Source organism: Pocillopora damicornis, chromosome 3, assembly GCF_964200805.1.
Source record: "Pocillopora damicornis chromosome 3, jaPocDami1.2, whole genome shotgun sequence".
Lineage (NCBI taxonomy): Eukaryota > Metazoa > Cnidaria > Anthozoa > Scleractinia > Pocilloporidae > Pocillopora > Pocillopora damicornis.
Window position 1 is genome coordinate 20,207,434 of NC_142672.1, and position 21,297 is coordinate 20,228,730.

The 21,297-nt window shown below is 38.3% G+C and overlaps 3 protein-coding genes across 3 annotated transcripts in view; all 3 read left to right on the forward strand.

The window, feature by feature from the left end:
- The first annotated feature begins 2,012 nt into the window (after nucleotides 1-2,012).
- LOC113665352 (uncharacterized) lies at nucleotides 2,013-6,991 on the forward strand. Its single transcript, XM_089202135.1, has 4 exons — nucleotides 2,013-2,450; nucleotides 2,937-3,344; nucleotides 5,324-5,656; nucleotides 6,368-6,991. Exons 3-4 carry the CDS (start codon nucleotides 5,356-5,358, stop codon nucleotides 6,796-6,798), a joined length of 732 nt encoding a protein of 243 aa, XP_089058261.1. The 5' UTR covers nucleotides 2,013-2,450; nucleotides 2,937-3,344; nucleotides 5,324-5,355; the 3' UTR covers nucleotides 6,799-6,991.
- Nucleotides 6,992-7,823: 832 nt separating this feature from the next.
- LOC113665346 (uncharacterized) lies at nucleotides 7,824-14,831 on the forward strand. Its single transcript, XM_027181023.2, has 8 exons — nucleotides 7,824-8,024; nucleotides 9,239-9,573; nucleotides 9,932-10,070; nucleotides 10,689-11,026; nucleotides 11,402-11,540; nucleotides 12,238-12,351; nucleotides 13,130-13,243; nucleotides 14,056-14,831. The coding sequence occupies exons 1-8, from the start codon at nucleotides 7,934-7,936 to the stop codon at nucleotides 14,829-14,831; spliced, it is 2,046 nt and encodes a 681-aa protein (XP_027036824.2). The 5' UTR covers nucleotides 7,824-7,933.
- A 6,072-nt stretch (nucleotides 14,832-20,903) lies between these two features.
- LOC149048750 (uncharacterized) overlaps nucleotides 20,904-21,297 on the forward strand; it is a 35,391-nt gene continuing 34,997 nt past the window's right edge. Inside the window, exon 1 of the mRNA XM_089199539.1 lies at nucleotides 20,904-20,946. Coding sequence (XP_089055665.1) covers nucleotides 20,904-20,946 — 43 coding nt within the window. The remainder of the gene's footprint in view (nucleotides 20,947-21,297) is intronic.

The following is a 21,297-nucleotide window of genomic DNA, read 5'->3' on the forward strand; positions in this document are numbered from 1 at the left end:
ACAATGCATAGCTACAGCATAATTCACAGATACTATGGCTAAAAACTGAAAGGAATCAAGTTGATTTTGCAATAGAGAAATACTTTAGACATATCAGAAACTGTATTGTGGTAAAGCACGTAGCATGTTCATCAACAGATCGACATCTGTACTGACTGTGTACATGTAGTTATCTTGCAATAAAACCGAAAGGCTCGCCGCCTTTACCTAAAAAGAGCTCGTAATAGAATAACTAGGTTCTTCATTGTTTTAAACTTTATCTGGGATTCGAAAACCGTCACTGTTCGTTCTTTTTGGCAAGAGAACGGCCGTTGCTCTTTAAACGACAGATGTGTCGATCTTTGTATCAATATACTAGTTATCTTTTGTAAAATTTATGGTGCGAACGTCGCGAGAAACTATTTAAGAACGTTTTTTAATCTTTATATGTGGAAAAGCAGAAGAAATGCTAGGTTTGCAGTTTTGTGGTCTAACCGATCTCGTTATTCTCACAGTCAATCTGCTTAAGTATCTACGTGTATTGAAGATAGAAGGAGAAATTGCGCTTTTATCACTCGACTGCACATCATCGAAGAACTCATAGAAAAAGAGATTTGTACGCATTGTGCGCTTTCTATATCACGTAAAAAGAATAATTAATTCAGCTTATATTTTCTTCTTCCTCTGATGTTTTTCGATTTCCTATAAGGACATAAATTTTTGCACAAGGCTTTTGCGACGACTCGACAGAATCGGAGAGCAGTGAACTTTTTTTTTAAGATTATGTCCGTTATTCTGTGAATACAATTGTTTATCGTTTAAAAAATTACTGCTTCGTGTCTTTTTCCTCAGATGTCATTTAATTTTCCAATTTACATTCATTTGATCAACTTACATGGAATATGTATCCCTTCCGGTAAAATTCGCATCTCTATTATAGAATACCATTAGAAAACATACACTCTATTTTATTATTCCAAAGGTAATACTTTTATTTGTGTTTGTCGAAAAATTTGGACTCTTCTTTATGTCGATCAATTTCCCAAATTCTCAACATCATTCTCATTGAAAATGAACCGATATTGGTAAGTAGAAATTTGATTCTGAGAGATTATATGAAGTGTTATGTAAAAAAATAGATATTTTCACTCTTTTCGTGTCCTTTGTTTCTCAGAAAACGCGGAAAATGCAAGTAACGATGACATAAAATTCACAAAAACAGAGGAAAAAAACTAAAATTATCGAATTACATAACTATAAGCCGAGAGCTACAATAGTTTAGAATGAATATTGTGGTAACAAACATAACAAAAATAATTTTAACGAAAGAATTGCCATCTGTCGACATCTAAGAAGCTAATTTCCTATTAAAAAAAAATGCGCACTACTTTCAATCTAACTTTTGTACCGTATAATGAGCGAGAGAGATGAATTAAACTATTATGAGATAACAACAGAAAGAAACGAAGCTTTTTCGTTTAGTACCTGAATGTTGATTTTTCCCTTTACTCCGTAAGAATCTGATCGCATTTATCCGCATAAGCAGAAGATAATTAATTCACACAGAGGTAAAGGATTTTACAGCTGTTTTAACTGTTGTTTTTAATGAATTGAGAGTTATAGGTAGACAAAAATTTCCATCATGTAATTTTTTTCAAGTCAGTGGAAAGATAAGTATGTTATTTACCGACTGGTAGGTCCATATAAGATAAATTCCCACTAGAGGACAGTATTTTCAAGTCTAAGCTCGGAGTTTTTCACCGTACGGATCTTCTCTCAGCTGGTTAATAGCTGACCATTACTTTCTCTTTTTTTTCCAGTTCGTGAACGGGAGGTATTTTACAATTTTGTGATCTGACTGGTTCTAAGAGCGGGCGATATTCCCCCTCCCCCCCTCCCCATCCCACACGCACGCACCCATGCACCCACCCTGACAATAGATAATGATCGGTCCCTTGTGATTTACCTATCATAATTCTAATGATCCATTCCTGATCTATTTTAAATACACAGCATGCAGTTTGCTGAGACGGAGGAAGCCCCATATTACCCAACACTCAGTCAACTGATACAAGTAAGCAAACATTTGTTCAAAGCTGTCTAATATCCAACATTATCTTACGCTGGTCTGCGTCAAAATGCGGGGGGAAAAACAAGTTATTCAGCGTCATATCTTGAGAATCTACACAGGATTTATCGTAAAAAGCGTCAAACGCCTGGTCGAGGAAATTGAACAGATTTGCGCCACTACAAAGTCATAATTGTGTGGAGTTAATTAAAGGAAAGATATTGCTCAATGATAAATGTAATAGCATCAGTATTGAGAAACTGCGCTAGAGTTCGTGGTTAAAGAACCTAGAACTGAACGGAAGATTCAGTTGATGAGATGTTCTGAGATCCGTGAAGAGGACACTTCACGTCTATCAGAGATTTGAGACATATACCGCATAAATCGCCATCAACATATTATGGTAAGTTCGCTTTTTTCTTATGGAATTTTAAAGAGTTCTATATAACTGCAAGAGTTTCTTTTTTTTTTGTGATTTTTTTTTGTGATATTCAACGTTCGGTTTGAATTATCCAAATTAGAAATGACCTGTAGAGTGAAGCTGGGAATTATAATGCCTTCGCGTGTAACAGTACAAAATTCTGCACTCGGCCGATTCTCGACTAACCGTCAGCATTGTTTTACTTTACATACCTCGCAAGTTCTGGCTCTAACTAGTTGTTGACGGACCGGAACTGTTTGCAAGCTCATGATAATCTATCAATCCACAGAAAAATTATTTTAGAGTAGTTTCTATTGATCGAACAAATATTCTAATTTTGCGTGTAAATACGTTGCTAAGAGGCAAACCCAGTTTACAATAGTTTTTAAACATTTTCTGGGAATGTGCGGTAAAGAAAAGATATTAGCTTGTTGAGATTTCTTCTCCTTCTCGATATCTTATCTCTAGGTACAAAAACGAAGACTTTTAAAGCTCAGCACGTCTCACGACGACCTTACGAACAGGGAAATTACTGCTGTCAATCGTTGGCTTCCAAAACCGTCTCGGCATTCGCGCGAAATCGACCTCGCCACATTCCACGGAGAGGAGCCCACTTTAAAACTAATGGCTAAGTATGAAAAATTCTCAACGGTTTGCCATTTGACCAGTTGTAAAAATGCGAGACGTGTGATTGAGGACAACGGTATAGATCCAGAAATCAGAACATTCGACTCGCCTCTTGCGAAAGAGTCCGTAAAAGTCAGAAGTGTTGGATTTGAGACAAATACAGACACCAACCTCCGAGAGCTGAAGAAAATCCTGAAGGAAAAAAAAGGCTGCGGGTCAAGTGGCTGCTTAGTCTTCATGGTGATTCAGGTTGGTGTAGAACTGTGTTTGTTTTTCTCTACACGTTCGCGCACAGACGGCCCATGCTCCAGCTGTGAGATGATCATCTTGCGAAATAAGAGTCGTGGCGGAATTATAAGAGTTTGTATGGGAATATTTACGACCGCTCTTAAAAAAAAAATACAGTCAAATTCTCACACACCGTCACCTAGCACCCGTAGTTCTAAAACAATTTATTGATGCCAAGTGACTGGTGGTCTTCGGCGAGGCACAGTTTGCAAAGGAAGCAGGGTTAACAAGCTGGTTTTCAACCGTCATGTGTATGCGGGACGTCTAAATAGCGTCGGTTTCACGGGTAAGATTGAGTTTGTAGTGAATTGAAATGAAACTACAGTATATGTGCTTGAACTCTGCGTTGGATTTGTGGCCGCTCGGTCGTTTTGAGCTTGGAGTTTCCGCTTCTCGGATCGAGCGTTCGAAAATGGAGTGTGCAGCCTTAGGCTCTTCTTATGTTTTCTTATGTACGTAGAAAACCTAGAAATGGGTAACTCGCTGAAATGGGTTCTTTTCAACATAGTAAGCGGTCAGATAACAAGCAATGCACTGTGGAAGTAAGGTGAGGTATTTTTATTGAGAATTTGACTGAATTTTTTTATTCCTAAAAGGTCGTAAATATTCCCATACAAACTCCAATAATATTTCGCCATGACTCTTATTTCGCAAGATGATCATCTCACAGCTGGAGCTTGGGCCGCCTGTGGTTCGCGGAGCCTTACTCAACAAGTTCGATAAATTTAGCCAGCTCCTGGCAAACACTCGAGGACTTTCCAGGGGGCAGCCTGTGGACTGCTTTCGTTTTCAGGGCTTCCATAACGACACCGAAGACAAATGGAACAGAAAATGGTAAACGAACAAAGCGAGCCCAGCTTGAATTAGAAATAGCCACCGTTTGTTGCCCGTCTGTACTTATAGGTAAAGGGATAAGAAAAGAAAAAAACAAAGGAGAGTTGTAGTATGTTCAGCCTGTGTAACTAGCAGGTTTTTTTGTTGTTGTTGTTTTTGTTTTTTTGCTTTTGTTTTTTTCTTTTGCGCTCTTTTAAAAAACGATAAAAGTCGAAGGCGCGAGCGGGATAAACACCTCTCCCTCCTGCTTTTTCCATCCCAAACCTTCCGCGGCTTTCCTGCTAGTTTTCACGTCCCCGCCGCTAGACGCTTCAAAGCGTGCACAAAACCACCAGCTACGTCAGCTAAGCCGTGTGAAGTTCATGAAGAATGTGAGAGTCACTTGAACATTTTATGCTTGAGACTTCGCTCGGAAAGCGATTTAATGCATATCCTTAAGAATAGGGGCCGTGGAGCCCGTGCTCCTTCTCCCGCCCGTTCTTTTTTAGTTACCTTATTGGTGCTTACTGTCGCGGGTACTTGGTGTCGCGATTTTGGCGAGACGGTATTTTGCAGGGTTTTATTTTGTGATTTCAATAGGCAATTATCTGAAGAGGCATCAAATTTCTCAATTTAGGCGTTCTCAATTTAATTTAATTTTTTTCAAAATGTACTAACTTTTAACAACTGTACGCAAGATATTCCATAAAATTTGTACGAATCTAATGATTCAGATGAAGATGGTAGCTAGATTCTCTACTTCATATGCAAAATCTTTGCAAATGAAGTGCAAATAAAAAGAAATTGGATCAGAGATCACGTGAAAGTGACAAAAAAAACATTTCTCGAACAGTTTTCCAAAATGCGCCGAAGCGCGTGTTAAAAATTTTCAGGGAAAGGACCAAGAGAATTTCAAGAGAATTTCAACTTAAATATCAGTTGATATTCTCTTGCTCTGGACACTTCCAAGATGATACATCACAATCATTGCTGTCTTCTGGCCCCGTCACTTCAAAATTCGTTCCCAAAGGTCTGTAATGTGCCATAATGGCTTCTCTGTAACTCAAAATTCTTTCTTTCCAAGGTGCTATACTAACGTATGCATTAATTTTTATCACCACGAACAGGGATCGTAAACAAGAAGCCTTCACGCTACCGCATGGCTGACGATGACGTCAACAGGTGGCATCACTACATCCTGGACATTACAGACTATGCCAAGACTTCATTGTGCCGCATCCTGGTCACACCTCGCGTATATTCAAACTTGATTCCCTATGATCCTACAAAACTGGGTGGTCCATGGTACTGGGACCTGGTGAATGACGAGCATTACTGCTTGCAAAGAGTGTTAGGTTACGATGGCGAGGAGCGCCCTTTGGTGACTGAGTTTTGGCGGGAATCTGACTTCATTGGTTTGTCTGTCCCAGGCCCCGACTGGAGCGTGATACATGACGTCGGTAAGGGTTGTATAAAGTTTTAATAAAACACTTTTTGTGTAACTAATTTGAGGGAAAATGCCGGGGAGGTATGTTTTCCCGCCAATTTTAGCTATCTGGGTAAATAAGTGCATTATTGTTACAAGAAGTAGATTGGCTGTCACGTCTACAATCCACCTGTCGTGATTCTGCTGCCGGCTGTTCTTTTTTTCTGCCTCAGTGATGAAAATGAAGAGTTTGAGGGTCGTATCTCTTGATTAGGAAGCAACAGATATTCAATATCCGCCTAGTATAGATTTGGCAAGCACTAATTACCAGGTTCACAAACGAGGTTCACAGACGAGGTCTGAATTTCCGCCTAGGTTGTCTCCCGTAGGTCAGGGCAGATAAATAAATCATCAGCTGTGTTAGATTCGCATTAAACGCTATTCGGTTGACAGTCGTAAAACCAAAAGGGAACAAGTCTCGACGGAAAGAAGAGATATCACAAGGAGCCAGTCAGAAATCAAAGTAAAAAAAAGCAGCAATCTCTTCATAGGCGAGAAAAATTGAGAGATTAGTATGCGATTGTTTTCAGTTTTGCGCCTGATTGGTTAAGAGAATGGACCAATCAGAAAGCAAAGAAATGCAAAACCAACGCAATCCCGGATCTCTTTCGACACTCCACAAAAATTGCTGTAAAAATTGCTGTAAAAATTGCTGTAAAAGTTAAACACATTTTTAACATTTCAGAGTTCATCCGCTCCGCGACGTCTCGTGCCAGTAAAGGAGAAATCGAAGACGCTGAGCTACTTGTCTTGTCCTGGGTTCACAGCCAATCAGAAAAATTTATCAGAAGCTTAAGTGGCATCGAAGGATTGGGACAGAGTCGCTTGCAACGAGCCTTGCGTGATTCTCTGAAGGAGCTTCCCTCTATTTCAAAGAAATTTGATCATTCCTGCGAGCCTAACACTATTTATGTCCATAACGATGCTGTGGCAACGCTCGCACATTCACCCCCACGGGAGAGTTTTTGTCGCGAGGTGGGAATCTCGGGTAGTTTAGTTTTTGTCAAAGCTTGTCTCGGTTTATTGTGCCAAAGTCAGAATTTGAACGATTTGAGAGAGTACCTTGTTGGTAACCCTGTGAGTCTGCAAGCTCTCTTTCAGTGGTTATTGGATTAAGCGAATAAGTGACTGTAAGATTGCAAATCAACGGTGTTAGAAAAGTACCTTTTTTCTTAAAAGATTTCTACGAGTTTTGTGGAACCTCCTGGTCGTAGAACTTGACTTATTTATTACTGGACATTACAGTCCACCGCTCGACTGTATGCGTTCTAAGTTATGACCTAAATTGTGACGTAACTAAGTTATCAAACCATGGAAATAAAATATATTTTTTGGACGGCCTGAATTGATATTGGCTTCTTATATATATTTTCAAATTTTACGAACGCAAGATTTTTTTCTTCTCTTTCTAATGTAAGATGAAATTTGAGACCAGTTGCAGCAAACCTTATGCAACTGTTGTCAGTGTCTCCGCTTTTCAGAAAGGGCCTTGGTGAAAATAGCATATATGGGGAACTTGATAAATAATTACATCTAAAAGTTTTGCATTGAATCAATACCTTCTCTGCGGGTCATTAATCAATACTCTGGTAGTATCATATCATTATCGTTGAACTTGGAGGAAAGATATCGATCCAGAAATCTCTTAAAAACGAAATAAAAATTTTGAGAGATTTTGTAAGACAAAGACATTTAAAGTATTAGATAAAAACCCCTTGTCTTAACGACGTGACTAAACTTGTAAATACTTCATTGTGTAAGACGCTCACATAATTTTCAATAGGTTCTTTGAAGTGCTTTAAAGAGGGCAAATTCAAGATGTCTTAATTTTCCACGGATCATTTGTTGGCAGTAATTATCTCGGAAGTTTGCTAAGATCGCGCTTTTAATTCTTCCGGCGAACATATAAAAAAAAATTGTGCTCGCAATGGGTTCTCAGTCCCGAATATTGGTAATAACTCGAGCTATAAATAAGCTTTAAACACTTCTTTTCGTACCCAAAATTATTACCAATGCAGTTGCAGTTGATATAGCACTTTGTAAACTAATTGACGATGATCAAGAGAATATTAAATCTTTTGATAATGACAGTACAATTTGGCCAAATTGAATAGTCATTGCGTGAGGAGAGTATATTGAGAATCAACGTGAAGTATTTCCGAAAGGTTCTTTCCTCTTGTTGAAGACAATTACACCGTATAAATTTATAAACCTTTGATTGACCGGACGTCCGCACTTTACTGGGAGAGAAATGGTGGTTTCTGTGATCACCATTCTACTGTTAGTTGAGATTGCTGTTCAGTTTGAATACGTTACATCTATAAACCCAATGCACTCCAATGGTAGGTTCGTTACTTTTTCTCATAAGTTATTATTGTTGGAAGGCGTGCGTAATGGCAACGAGGGATGGGGAACACGAAGTAAAAAAAAAATTAGACTCCCAATGAAAAATTGCAAAAAGATGTTGAATTCGATAAGATGTTGAATCCTTCCTTGACTTAGGTCCTCCTATGTCAAGCACGCCCAGAAAAACTACGAAAATAAAAACTGCTACCAAAAATTTGCCCCTTTAAAAACATGACTAAAGAAACGTATTTTGATAAATTCCATTGCTAATGAGTAATCTTTACTTTAAAATCTGGGATTTCCGACCATTCCTCTTCACAATACCGCACGAACACCCTATGAAATAACTTGGGATAGTGGAAGAGAACGTTGTCTCGTATCTCTTCCGCTTCACGAAATACGCCGAGAGGGATAATTAGCATCTGAAGTTACTCTGTTACACTAAGTGTTTTTGTGGTTGTCAGCTGTAATGTTCACTTGTAAATGTACAGTCGTTTATAACTATTTCAAAATGCACCTAACTTGTATTTTAAAGTTACATGCGAAGATTGTTGTGATATTTGAAACTCGTACAATACATATTTCTGACTAAATGTCCCTTTCAGAAAGGCAACTGTTTAGACAATGCAAATATTTTTTTGTCGCTTGAAAGACCACTTGAAATAGAGCTTTACTGATGGAAATGAATCACTTTTAGTTTACTAACGAAATTAAGGCTTTGACTGCGCCAATATCCAATTTCAAGAGGAACAAAAAAATCTCTTCTCAGCTTATGACTGTTCTTTCGTGGACTCTGCTTATTACAAAAAGATTGAAGATGCGGGAAGGAGGCAAAATGGGGATGCAAATACCAACAAAAGCAGATTGAAAACAGCTCGAGCTCTGCAATTGTGACGCGCCTTTCGTTGATCCAGCGATTTTATCAATTATGCAATTGTTAATAAACTTTAAAACTCTTTCGTAAATAAAAGAATAGACGTGAATTGAAATATGACATATGATTTAATTACACTCCACCAACTTTTTTTACTGCTTTTGTTTATTCAACTTTTACCTATAATTCAACAATGAAGACCCACAAGGTGGAAATGTTAAATAAACCATTATTATTATCACTACTATAAATATCGTCATCATCATTATTAATATCCTTATCATTGTTATTATTATTTGTGGTAGTATAGGCATTTTCACAATCTCTGTGTTTCAGTCTGTTCTGAGCCGTTGGGAATGCAGAGCCGTCTAATCCCTGACTCAGCTATAACAGCTTCCTCCGAGCGAATTAATTATCTGCGAGCTTCCCGAGCCAGACTGCACATGCGTTCTTTTTACCCATGGCTGCCAGCTGGTTGGTCAGCGGCTGTCTCAGACCACAAACAGTGGCTTGAGATTAACCTTGAATTGAAGACAATAGTGACGGGGATTGGTACCCAGGGACTAAGTAGCAGATGGTCACCTGATCAATGGGTTACTAGTTACCAGGTCTCACACAGGGACAAAGCAGATGAAAAATGGGTCCACTATCAGCAACAAGGACACATAAAGGTATTTGTTAAAAGTGGTCAAACAGTCTCTTCGATAGGTTGATGTGACACAAAATCAGTGGCTAGAAAGAGAGAATTAATAGCCCTTGGTGGTGGCGTCATTACTGACCTAGTACTTGCCATTAATGGAAATGAGACGGGGGGAGGGGTGGGTTGAGACGGCTTTGGTTACAAGTTATCGTTCACCTTCATTTCGCTTTGTGTCGTGCTACGCACGCGTAGGGAATGCTTTTTTCAGTTTTGTCTTTATGATCGGAGCTTACAAACGTGGAGCTTTCAGCGCTTTGAAGAGGGTTGGGAACTTAAGTGAGAGAAAATCTAAAAAACTAATACAACTCTGATCTAATTTCTTTCTTCAGACATTAGTAGGCAATAAGGATGCTGAGAGTGTTGTTATAAACCAGGTGGAGCCCTCCTTTGAAGCTGTTTGTGTCCGACTTCATCCGCAGTCGTGGCATCGCTGGATTTCAATGAGAGTGGAGCTGTTTGGATGTCCAGGTAACAAAAATTATTCTACCAGCTATATTTTCCAATCATCAGTCTCCTTCCGCTCGTGTTAAATAAAAAAGCTTCAGTTTAAGGATATTTTTATGCGTTGTGCCACCAAAAACCGCGTTGGGCTACATTTTTGCCGGGGTGTCTCAAAAAGTAGAAGATGTTAATCGGAAGGTGGCACATAAACGTAAGTTCGTGTAAGAAAAAAAAGACTCCCTAAAGGCTCCGATAGAAAAAGATGGAAGAAAAAGAATAGGAACTAGAGTAAGACAGGAGAACCAAAAGATGAAAGTAAATCATGTCTTCCTAAGGGGGCTAAGTTTCCAAAGAAACTCAGGTGCTACGTTGGTGGGGGTATAACAAAATAATTTGGTTTCATCAATTGGATTAATAATATCAATTGGCCTCTTAAAAGAGTTTTTCTATACCTAAAATCCACAAACCTGACGACCCATTTTCTCTACCTGTAGTTACCCTACTAAAACTTGATTAGAGAAAAGTCTCCTGCCTAGAAAGTAAAATCGTTTCCTTGTGCCTCAATGGAGAGAGGGTGAAGTCATTACCAAATCAATTTGAGACTCACATGAAGTTATTTTAATGAAGACGTTATATCTCGTTTAGTCTCTTCGTGTTTTATGACTCTTGGCTTGCAAGACATGCGCATACCAGACATGGCTTTCTCGTCGTCGTCCATTTTGACTCAAGCTAATGCTCCATCTCGTGCTCGACTCCACCTACAAATTGGAAAATCTCAGGCAGCAGGCTGGGCACCAGCACGTGGTGACAACACACCCTGGCTTCAAGTGGATTTGGGGAATAGGATGATCATAGCTGGAATTGGAACCCAGGGTGGGCACCACTTTTGGTGGTCAACTGGAGGCTGGATTCATAAGTTCAAGGTGTCTTTTAAGAGCGATGGAGAAGAATGGCAGATATATGGCCAGAACACGTCAGAGGAGGTAGGAAAATCAAATGTTACAGTACTTCTTTTGCATTTACAAAAGCATGTGGAAACCGATACAGGCCATACTGAGCCCGCGATAAAATTTTTTCTGTTAAGGATCTTTTGAGGCAGCATATCCCGCTGATATGGTCGGCGTGAAATAATCTTGAAGTGTCCTGACTTCCCTGGTGTCCTTCATTAATCAAAATCAGACAAGTTTACAAGTTGCAATTCTTCGCTTAGGGCCACTAAAGGCGGTCGCTTGACGCCACAATTACAACACGACTTGTGCTTTTTCAATCCTGTAAATCGCTCCGTAAATTTTCCAAATTTTTTGTTTTCGTTTTTCGTTTTTATTACATCTCTTACTAACCTCTCTTAAATATTACAGGAGCTGGTTGGTAATAGCAATATAAACTTAGTGGTGATCAACAAGCTCTCTCAGCCATTTGTGGCTAGCCTAGTTCGCATCCATCCCATCGTGCAGACAACATATGGTTACTTGAGACTAGAGTTGTACGGCTGTCCAGGTATTGAAATATCGGAACATCCATTAGAAGGACAATTACTCTGGACATGTAGACATATTCTCTAATCCACGGCCAAATTATCTGGTGTTGCGCTCTGTAAAGAAGGTCGGAAATCTGCAAAAAATAATAAAAAAAACTAAAAACATAATGACGGGGGTTTGGTACGGAGTGAAATCGCTTTCCTTATTCCGCTGCGTTTTGCCCAGGCCGCCCCACCTTTGGGCTGGTTCTCATAAACTGAGTGCCTGCAACAGGCTATAGGTATTGTGTTTCGAGACCACGAGGTTACAGTTAAAATCCTTTTGAGGTTCTTAGTTGAGCGAAATTAGGATTTGCGTAGCTTTTTGCTCAGATATGTACCCTTTCTTGACTGCATTGGTTTTGCTTTACCTCGCTCTATGATTGGTGCAGAAAACTTGCTCTACTCTCTCAACCAATCAGGTGAAAAGTTAAACCTAATTACGACTTGGTCGCGCACGTTTTCCCGCGCTTTAGGTAGTTGGGTATTTTCCTCTCTTCTGATTGGTATTTTTGATAATTTGGTTTGGTTTTATGACGTTCAATCGAGAAACGCTATATAAAAAGTCTAATCAAGGACTCTTTTTACTCTCACACTCTTGCCAGTAGTTTATGTAATCTTGGAGTAATTCTTCATTCCAAGAGAGCAAATTCATTTTATTTCCTCTTCTTTTTGCAGATAAGAACAACTGCGATAGTTCTCCGTGTTGGAACAACGCCACATGTAAAGATCATCTAAGTAGTTTTAGCTGTATGTGTCCTCCCGGATTTACGGGAGAGACTTGCGAAACGGGTGAGTGGAAAATTGTGATTAAGGCGTTCTTGACACTCAATCAAAGTCCGCTCTAGATTCCAGTTCTCTGTGCAAAAAAAACGCGGCACTCAGTTGGTATAATGTAAATTGGCCACAGTAGAGAATTTATGGTAATACTTGCGATTCGCAAGTTTTTGCCTAATCATTTAACGTTTTAGGACCTTTTTTGCGACGCACAACGAAAAAACAGATAAGTAAGCAGAGGAAAGAGAGTTGGGGTGCTTGCTTTTATCTTTTTTTGGCGCGAAAATCCATGAATACAAATTATCTAATCATATGCAAATGAAACATTGAAAGCATGGACTTTACGTGAACATCTTTCCGAGGTTATTACCTTTATAAGTTAGTACACTACCAATTAACTTGAAAAAGGCGTCAGCTAAGTTGCTTATCTGTTAAAAGTTCAGAGTCGTATTTAAAGTTTTAAGGGGTGTTCTAACGTTAAAGATTTAAAAAGGATATAGCTGTAACCCTGGATATGTGAAAGCGATGATATGTAGCCTACGGAGGAGGCGTAATTCTTTCGTCAAGTGCGACGGTAGGAGCACATATTTTACACGCTCACCCCCTCGCGCTCGATTCAAGCTTGCCTCTGTTTGCCTAGAAAACGCCAAAAAATACGCCTGTTCTATAAGCTGTGATTATTTGACCAAATCCTTAAATCAGCCAATTATTAACCTGTCGGTTATGACTTCTCTACAACATCAAGACCATAAATCAACACGAACCTAACAAGCGCTTGTTTTGCTTGTGATAGATATCGACGACTGTTCCAGTTCTCCTTGCCAAAACGGGGGATCATGTGTCGATCACGTGAGCAACTTCAGTTGTGTGTGCTCTCAGGGATTCACGGGACTAAAGTGCGAATCAGGTTATTACGAATCATTTCTCTTGACCTTCCTCTCTTTTATTATGGCGTTAGTAAGAGTTCAAACCACTGAAAACTAGGTCCTATCAAAGAGAATATAGTTTTAGCTAGGGCGAAAAAATAAGCACGGTTAAGTTTCCGTTCACGATCCTAAGCATGACTTTATCAACTGAGTTGATAATGTAAATTGGCTACCGTGGACATTTCCTGACGTGCTAATGCGCGTCATCTTTGGAAACTCTCTTCGGTGGCAAGTTGCATTATCGACTCATTTCATACGACCAAATTATGTTACAAGACCCAACCCCCCCCCACCCCCACCCCCACTCCCACCGACACAGCATCAAATTTTCTTACCCCCTTTATCCTCGCCTCTCAGCCTTAACCATTTTCATAAATTAGACAAACATACCTTCAAAAAAGATGGTCGATTTGCTGCAACTCGTTTTAGTTATAATTTTTCTCCATTATTCAAGGTAATTGAAACTAACTTGAAATTCGCTCTGACGAAAGGCTAACACTCGAAACGTCAGCTTTGAAACTCTTCACGGTGGCAATTTGAACTATCGACTCCGTTGATAAAACCAATTTATCATGTAAGACCGCCCCCCCCCCCGACACAGCTTCACAAGTCTCTTTAGAAACTTATCCCCTTTATTAACTTGAAATTCGTTTCTTTACCTTTATGAAAAAACTCTTTAAAGCTTCAAAAGCCTCATATTTTAAAGACACATTGACAAGGCTTCAGTTCTAACTACAGTCATTTTCTCAAGTCTCACGTCTCACGTTTCACGTTTTACGTCTTGTGTTCTTAGTTCTCAAACCAAGCTGCAGCTGTGGTCGACGCACCACCCGACGTATCGTGGGCGGTCAAAGGGCGTTACCAGGGGAGTGGCCATGGCAGGCCGGTCTTATGGTCAAGAATACGAAGCAGATTTACTGCGGCGGAGCTTTGATTAACCAAGAATGGATCGTGACAGGTGCACATTGCGTGACATACAGAAATGCCTCAACGTTGATGGTCGTGCTCGGAGAATACGATGTTACGAGGAAGGAAGGTATTGAACTCTTCCGAGAGGTTGATGGATATCAGTTGCATCCGGACTACCACTTATTAACAGCAGACTTTGACATTGCCCTTGTTCGCTTTAAACCAGCTTTAAGCCAGTTCAGCAGGTTTATATCGCCCGTTTGCTTGCCAACAGCTAACGAAAGTTTACCGGCAGGAACCAACTGCACGGTCACTGGTTTTGGTCGGCTTACTGAAGCTGGTCGACAAGCAACAACTCTACAACAGGCCGTGTTACCAATTGTATCACGGGACACTTGTCAAGCTGCCTACCCAGAATACCATATCACGCCCAGGATGACGTGCGCAGGATATGTTGCTGGGGGTATAGATGCCTGTCAGGGGGATAGTGGGGGACCATTAGTGTGTCGTAAGGATAAGATACACTGGTACTTGGCTGGTGTCGTAAGCTGGGGTCTGGGATGTGCCAGGCCTGAATCATATGGGATTTATGCTAATGTACCAGTGTTAGCATCATGGGTGAGGTCTGCATTAATCAATTCCACCATTTGTTCACCTTGACGTTGCAAAATTCATTTCTGATATCATTAGCAAGATCTACCACTAGTAAAGAAATTTTTGTGACTCCAAACTGTTACTGTACACAATTTTGGGGGTTCAAATATCAATATTTGTTGTCCATATTCTTAAATCACTAGGTTCTTATACGCGGGTTTTTACTGTATACGCTCTCGGTGAGTCTTTCCAAGTGCGTTCAATTTGGACATTTGTACCGTAAATTGCACAACAGAAACTGAAGGAACACAATGAGAAAAGGTCGCATTAAATCCCCTTGTATCTCGTTTGAGTGTATCATTCGAATTTAGTTTTTATGGAGGAAAGACCTGATTTACACACGCCATTGCAGCAAACAAACGAGCAAACTCTCACAAATTCAAAAGAAAAAAATTTGGAATTTATTTACAATTTCTCTCCTCGCCGTTTACTTAATGAACAGAGGTGAATCTTCGTACATGAATCAATTGTCGATGACAGTGAATAATACTTTTCGTAAGATCATTGACTGGTTTTGAAGATAATAATATACGTGGAAAAATTTCTCAGTTCTGATTGGTTAAGATAAATGCAGTTTTCAGGTAATTCAGTGCAGAAGAGAGTTAATTTATGCAAAGAAAGAAACAAATCAGACATTCTGATGATCAATAATCAAAGAAACTCTCAAATAGCCAATCAAATGCGAGCCTTGGATGTTGCAACAAAATTTGAAAATTTGAAAATTTGAAAACTTGCGAGAGAAACAATGGCCGGCGTTTTAAGTAGGCTTTCTTTCGCCACCGCAGCTGAAAAACAGCTTAAAAACTGTAAAAAGCACTGCTTTTTGGTTGTCAGTTTGGAAAAAGTTGTGTTTAGAGAAGGGAATTGCCGAGGAAATCGAAAATTACAAGCCGACCCAGCTTAACACTTTGCTCGGGCGATCCAACGCCGAAATTAAAAACAAACATGGTTAAACCTCGGAAACGACGATTCCATTTCATCGAAAGTGATTCGGACACAGACTGAACAATTCCTTGAACTGTTTAGCCGGTCTTTGGACTTTTTTGCACCTTAAAGATGTGAAGATATCATTGCATATTATTGTTTTGATCGTACGCGGTTGCTTTGACCGAACGCACGGTTTGAATAAATTATTTTTGCACTTGATGCGCGCGCTTTGCTTATGTTTAATTATGATAAGCAATCTCGTATTTTTCCATGTATATTATTAACACTTAATCACATAATTTTTCTCGTGCAATTTAGAGTAAACAAGCACTTGTTAATTTTTTCAAAGACCACAAATTTCACTCGCCCTACGGGGTCGTGCAAATTTATTCCAAATTGCACTCGAAATCATGTGATTACCTATACAAACATTTTCGCAACAGTCCTTGCCAAACTAGTTGCGTTGTTTTTCAAAAGTGTACCTGCGCTCTTTCTTTTCTTACGCGCTCTCTAATTGACAGATGTCAGATTTTGATAGATACTTGTAAAAATAATGTTTCAAACTTTGTTTGGAAGCCTCTTAAATCACTTTTATCATTTCGCAAATGATAATGTTTCAGTGAAGCATCTCCCTTTAATTTGCATCACCTCTATTTTAACTACCACTTGCTCGCTCTAAAATTGTTCAGTTTATGAAAGATCTTGCCGTATTTACTGCAAAAAAAGGTGTTTTTTACCGGCTAAGGGTCGGTCCGTAAGGTGGAAAAACTTACTCCCAGCTGGCAAATAACATATATATCTTCCTACTGACTGGTCATTTTCAATTTAGGCACATTACATCGTGAAATAACGTTTTCGTTTTCGAGGGGTTGATAAAAGAAAAAAGTCCATTTGAGATGAGATCCGTCGTTTTGAAATTCCCGGCTTACAAAAGTAGGTTGGTGTTCATGTAAACTGAAAAATATTTAGATTTGACATAATTTGGATTTGAAAGTCAAATACTGTTATGAAATAATAAAAACGGTGGTTGCCGATGAATTGTCAAGTTAGTCGTGTCATAATTTAGTCAGTTCCCACTTTAGGATTGAAAGGAAAAAAAATGTTTTTTTTTTAACTCTTGAATTGCGCGCATGCGCAAGAGCGAGTTGTAGATACGATGTGGGGAATGGCACTCGCACGCTCGCTCGCTCGATTGGTCGATTCCCGTCAACTTTTTTTCGATTTTAGGCTTTTGAGTGCATTTGATAGTTTTTGGCGTGCAATAAACAAACGAAATGGCGACCTTCGTCGCTAAGAATAGTGGTGGGGTGACAAAGAAGCCAATGATAATCTTCAAAGAGTTTTCTTTTTTTTTTCGTTTTAGTTTCAACAAGCGGCGCTAGCGACTGGCAGGCATGCAAGCATTCACACTGAAATAACAGAACAACCTTCGTTTTTCATAAAATTGTAATTGACAATCCTTGAACTTGAAAGCAATCCGAAGCTTCATTGAAAATATCACTTACTGCGAAGTGCTTGGAGTTTACAGATGTTCAAAAGCTTTTTCTGTTACGGCGTGAGATTGAGGACAAAATCGATCACTACGTTTCGTATCGTGTGTTTTTCCTGTGTGAAGCAACAAAAGATGCCGGCAACTAACGAAATTACTAGTTAACACAAAAATCAAATGACACCTAAACAAAAAATTTTAGCTACCGATTTTCAGTGAATTTTTAAACTGAAGAACAATTTTCTTTTAAGTTTCAAGACAATTTGAAGATTCAAAATACATATTACGTACTAAAATGCGAAAGTTGAACACCACAAAATTAAAAAATAGGCCTGAAATGAAATTCTATCTTATTATTGATAATACGTTGCCTAGCACGTGACTAAAATCTACCCAGGCGTAGATCCAAAATGACGGTGGCAGTCTTGCCTTAGTTATATCACTCAAAACTCGTTCCCGCTTGTCTCATTTGATAAAGAGGGAATCGTTAATGTTTTCATAGAGACAGTATTGCCTTGATTTTCTAATATTTACAATGATAGACAGTAAATTTCACTTTTCATTATATACGTTTAAAACACATGACATCATCCACCCTTGTCAAATGCAATAGCATGATCATTTCAATTGTAATGCCTTCTTATCCTAACGTTACTTTGCTTCTTTGCTACATTAGCGAACACTGAACCACTGCTCGTACTCTAGATATGACAATCAACCACTAAAATTCCCTAAACCAGATAACATTAAACATAATCCAAAAAATCATGTGTCAATTCACGAAATTGCTCACAGAGCACTTTGATAATTCATTGCAACATTACATATAACTAGTTATTAAAACTGATCAGAAAGAAAAGAGAGGAAAAAAAAGAAAAAGAAATAGACCTTATTTCATTTTCTCTTTTAAGGTGGACATGGACTCGAAAAAATTACGTGATGGAAATTTTTGTCTGTTCATAGCTCTCATTTTATTAAAAACAACAGCTAAAGCAGCTGTAAAAACCTTTACCTCTGTGTGAATTAATTCTCTTCTGCTTATGCGGATAAATGCAATCAGATTCTTACAGAGCAAAGGGACAGTCAACATTTAGATACCAAACATAACAGCTTCGTTTCTTTTGGTGTTTGTTACCACAATATTCATTATAAACTATTGTAGTTATTGTAGTACACTTATAGATCTGTAATTTGATCATTTTAGTTTTTTCTGTTTCTGTGATTTTTTATGTTATCGTTACGTGCATTTTCCACGTTTTCTAAGAAACAAGAGACACCAAAAAAGTGAAACATAAATATGTTTTATATAACACTTCATATGATTTCTCAGAATCAAATTTCTCCACACCAATAACGGTAAACTTTCAAGAAGAATGCTGCTGAGAATTTAGGAATGTGATCGACATAGAAAAGAGTCCAAATTCTTCGACAAACCCAAACAGTAGGATTACCCTCGGAATAATAGACAAGAGTGTATGTTTTGTAATGGTATTTTACAATAGAAATGCGAATTTTACCGAAAGGGAAACATATTCCGTGTAAGTTGTTCAAACGTAAATTTGAAAGTCAAAGTGACATCTGATCATGAGGAAAAAGACACGAAGCAGTCAGTTTGTAAACGATAAACAGTTATATTCAGAGTAACGGACGTAATCTTAAGAAAAAGAAAAAAAAAGAGAAAAGTTTACCACTCTTCGATTATGTCGAGTCTTTGCAAAAGCCTTGTTCAAAAATCTATGTCCTGATAAGAAATTGAACAAAACAGAGGAAGAAGAAATATATGCTGAATTAACTATTTTTTTACGTGATATAGAAAGCGCACAATGCATACAAATCTTTTTTTCTGTGAGTTCTTCGAGGATGTACCATGTAACAATTATTGCAGTAAAGTGATAGAAGCGCAATTACTCTTTCTATCTTCAATATATGTAGATGCTTAAGCAGATTGGCTGTGAGAATGACAAGACCGGTTAGACCACAAAATTGCAAACCTAACATTTCTATTGCTTTTCTGCATATAAAATTAAAAAAAGCTCTTAAATTTTTTCTCGCGACGTTTGCACCATAAATTATACGAAAGATAACTAGCACATATGTGTAAAGATCAAAACATCTGTAGCCTAAAGAGCAATGGCCGTTCTCTTGCCAAAAAGGACGAATAGTGACGGTTTCCGAATCCCAGATGAATTTTAAAACAATAAAGAACCTAGTTATTCTATTACGAGCTCTTTTTATGTAAAGGCGGCGAGCCTTTCGGTTTTATTGCAAGATAACTACATGTACACAGTCAGTACAGATGTCGATCTGTTGATGAACATGCTACGTGCTTTACCACAATACAGTTTCTGATAGGTCTAAAGTATTTCTCTATTGCAAAATCAACGTGATTCCTTTCAGTTTTTAGCCATAGTAACTCTAAGTTATGCTCTAGCTGTGTATTTTACGCCCTGCCACATCCGATACACAACGAAATGAGTCAAACTTGAATCAATTCTTGATAAAACTTCATTTAATTCATCGAAATCTCATTTTCTTCCATCAACATTGTTATATTTTCAAGAAGAATGGTGTTGAGAATTTTGGAAAACGATCAACTTGATCAAAAGAAAAAGTCAAATGACATCAGATATCAAAACAAGAAGCAGGCAGCTTGTAAAATTATTAGCTAAGTGACGAATTAAAGAATAACTATTCACAGCGCGAGGATTTCAATTTGTGTCCTCCAAGCCTCTAGATGTATCATGAATATCCTTATTGAAGAGGTTGGAAAACACCGTAACAGAAAAGAGAAGCATAGTTTTTGTAGGAAGGAAAATTCATACAATTCATTCTTCTTGACATTAAAAATGCATGAACATAATATTTTACTTTGCGCAACGGGGTTTTGCTCGGCTTTTAAAAGGAATTAAAAAAATCACCTTTATATTTCTTGTTAAGGGAGTGAAAAGCACCAAATAAATTATGGAATATTCGGAATTTTTTTAAATACATTTTTCTTAGAGTTGGTTCTCAAACTGGCAATGATTTCCAAAACTCAGGTGCAGAAATGGTTTATAGAAAACAAATTTAAATCAGTTAGTCCAGGATTAAAGCATACTTAAACATCATTTTCTATTTAAGTAAAAGCAGTTGTTGCATGTCACTGAGTTTACCTGAATAATATTTACAAATCCCTGTTGGCTTGATGTAAGCTTACAAAGAATGTTGAGGTGGTTCTGAGATAAGTCAACATATCGCTTCTGCTTCCAGTATTAGAACATTTAAACTAGCGTCTGATGAGAATAAAGAAAAACGTCATGTGCTGAGTCAATCGACGACAGCGCCTCTTAAATTAACAATGAAACGGACAGATTGATTGAGAGCAAATAATTGTGATTTTTTTCATAAAGAAAAGAGAACCGAAGGCCAAATCATCGGCTTCGACGAATACCAAATGCTTTGGGACTGACACTTGCTTTGGGACTAACACTTTTTAAAGTTGTACTTGGCCATGGATAGAACTCTTAAATGAGTCCTAAACAAGTGTACATACAACTTGTAAGTAATATAAATTTCAAATTTACTTTAACAACGATGTCTACTGAAAGGATAGACATATAAATTAAAAATCAAAAGGAAAAATTAAGGATATTATCTTTGCTTCCTTAGCACACAACATTGTGATGGTATCTTCAGTGGCCAAGTGGAGTTTCATTCTTGTTTTCTGTAAGCACCTCAACTGTTTTCCACTATTATCTAAAAGTTTGAAACTATTTAATTATTTTTCTCTAATGGAGAAAGAGAACAGGCCCCATAGGTGGGGTGGGTAGTAAGGAAGGAAATGGAGGTAATGAGTGGGATATCCGTCGAAGGAGGGCATTGAAGAGTTAGAGGATGAACCAAGATGGCATCTGCTAAAAGATGAATATTTTGAAGATAAGTGTATCACGCAACTTAACTAGGCATGTGAAATGAGAAGATGTCCAAGACTTCAAAAGTGTCCCATCTGAAGTTCAAATAAGGATCTGCTGCCTATTTTGCTGGTGCATTTATTTTTGTGAGATTTTAATCTCTTTC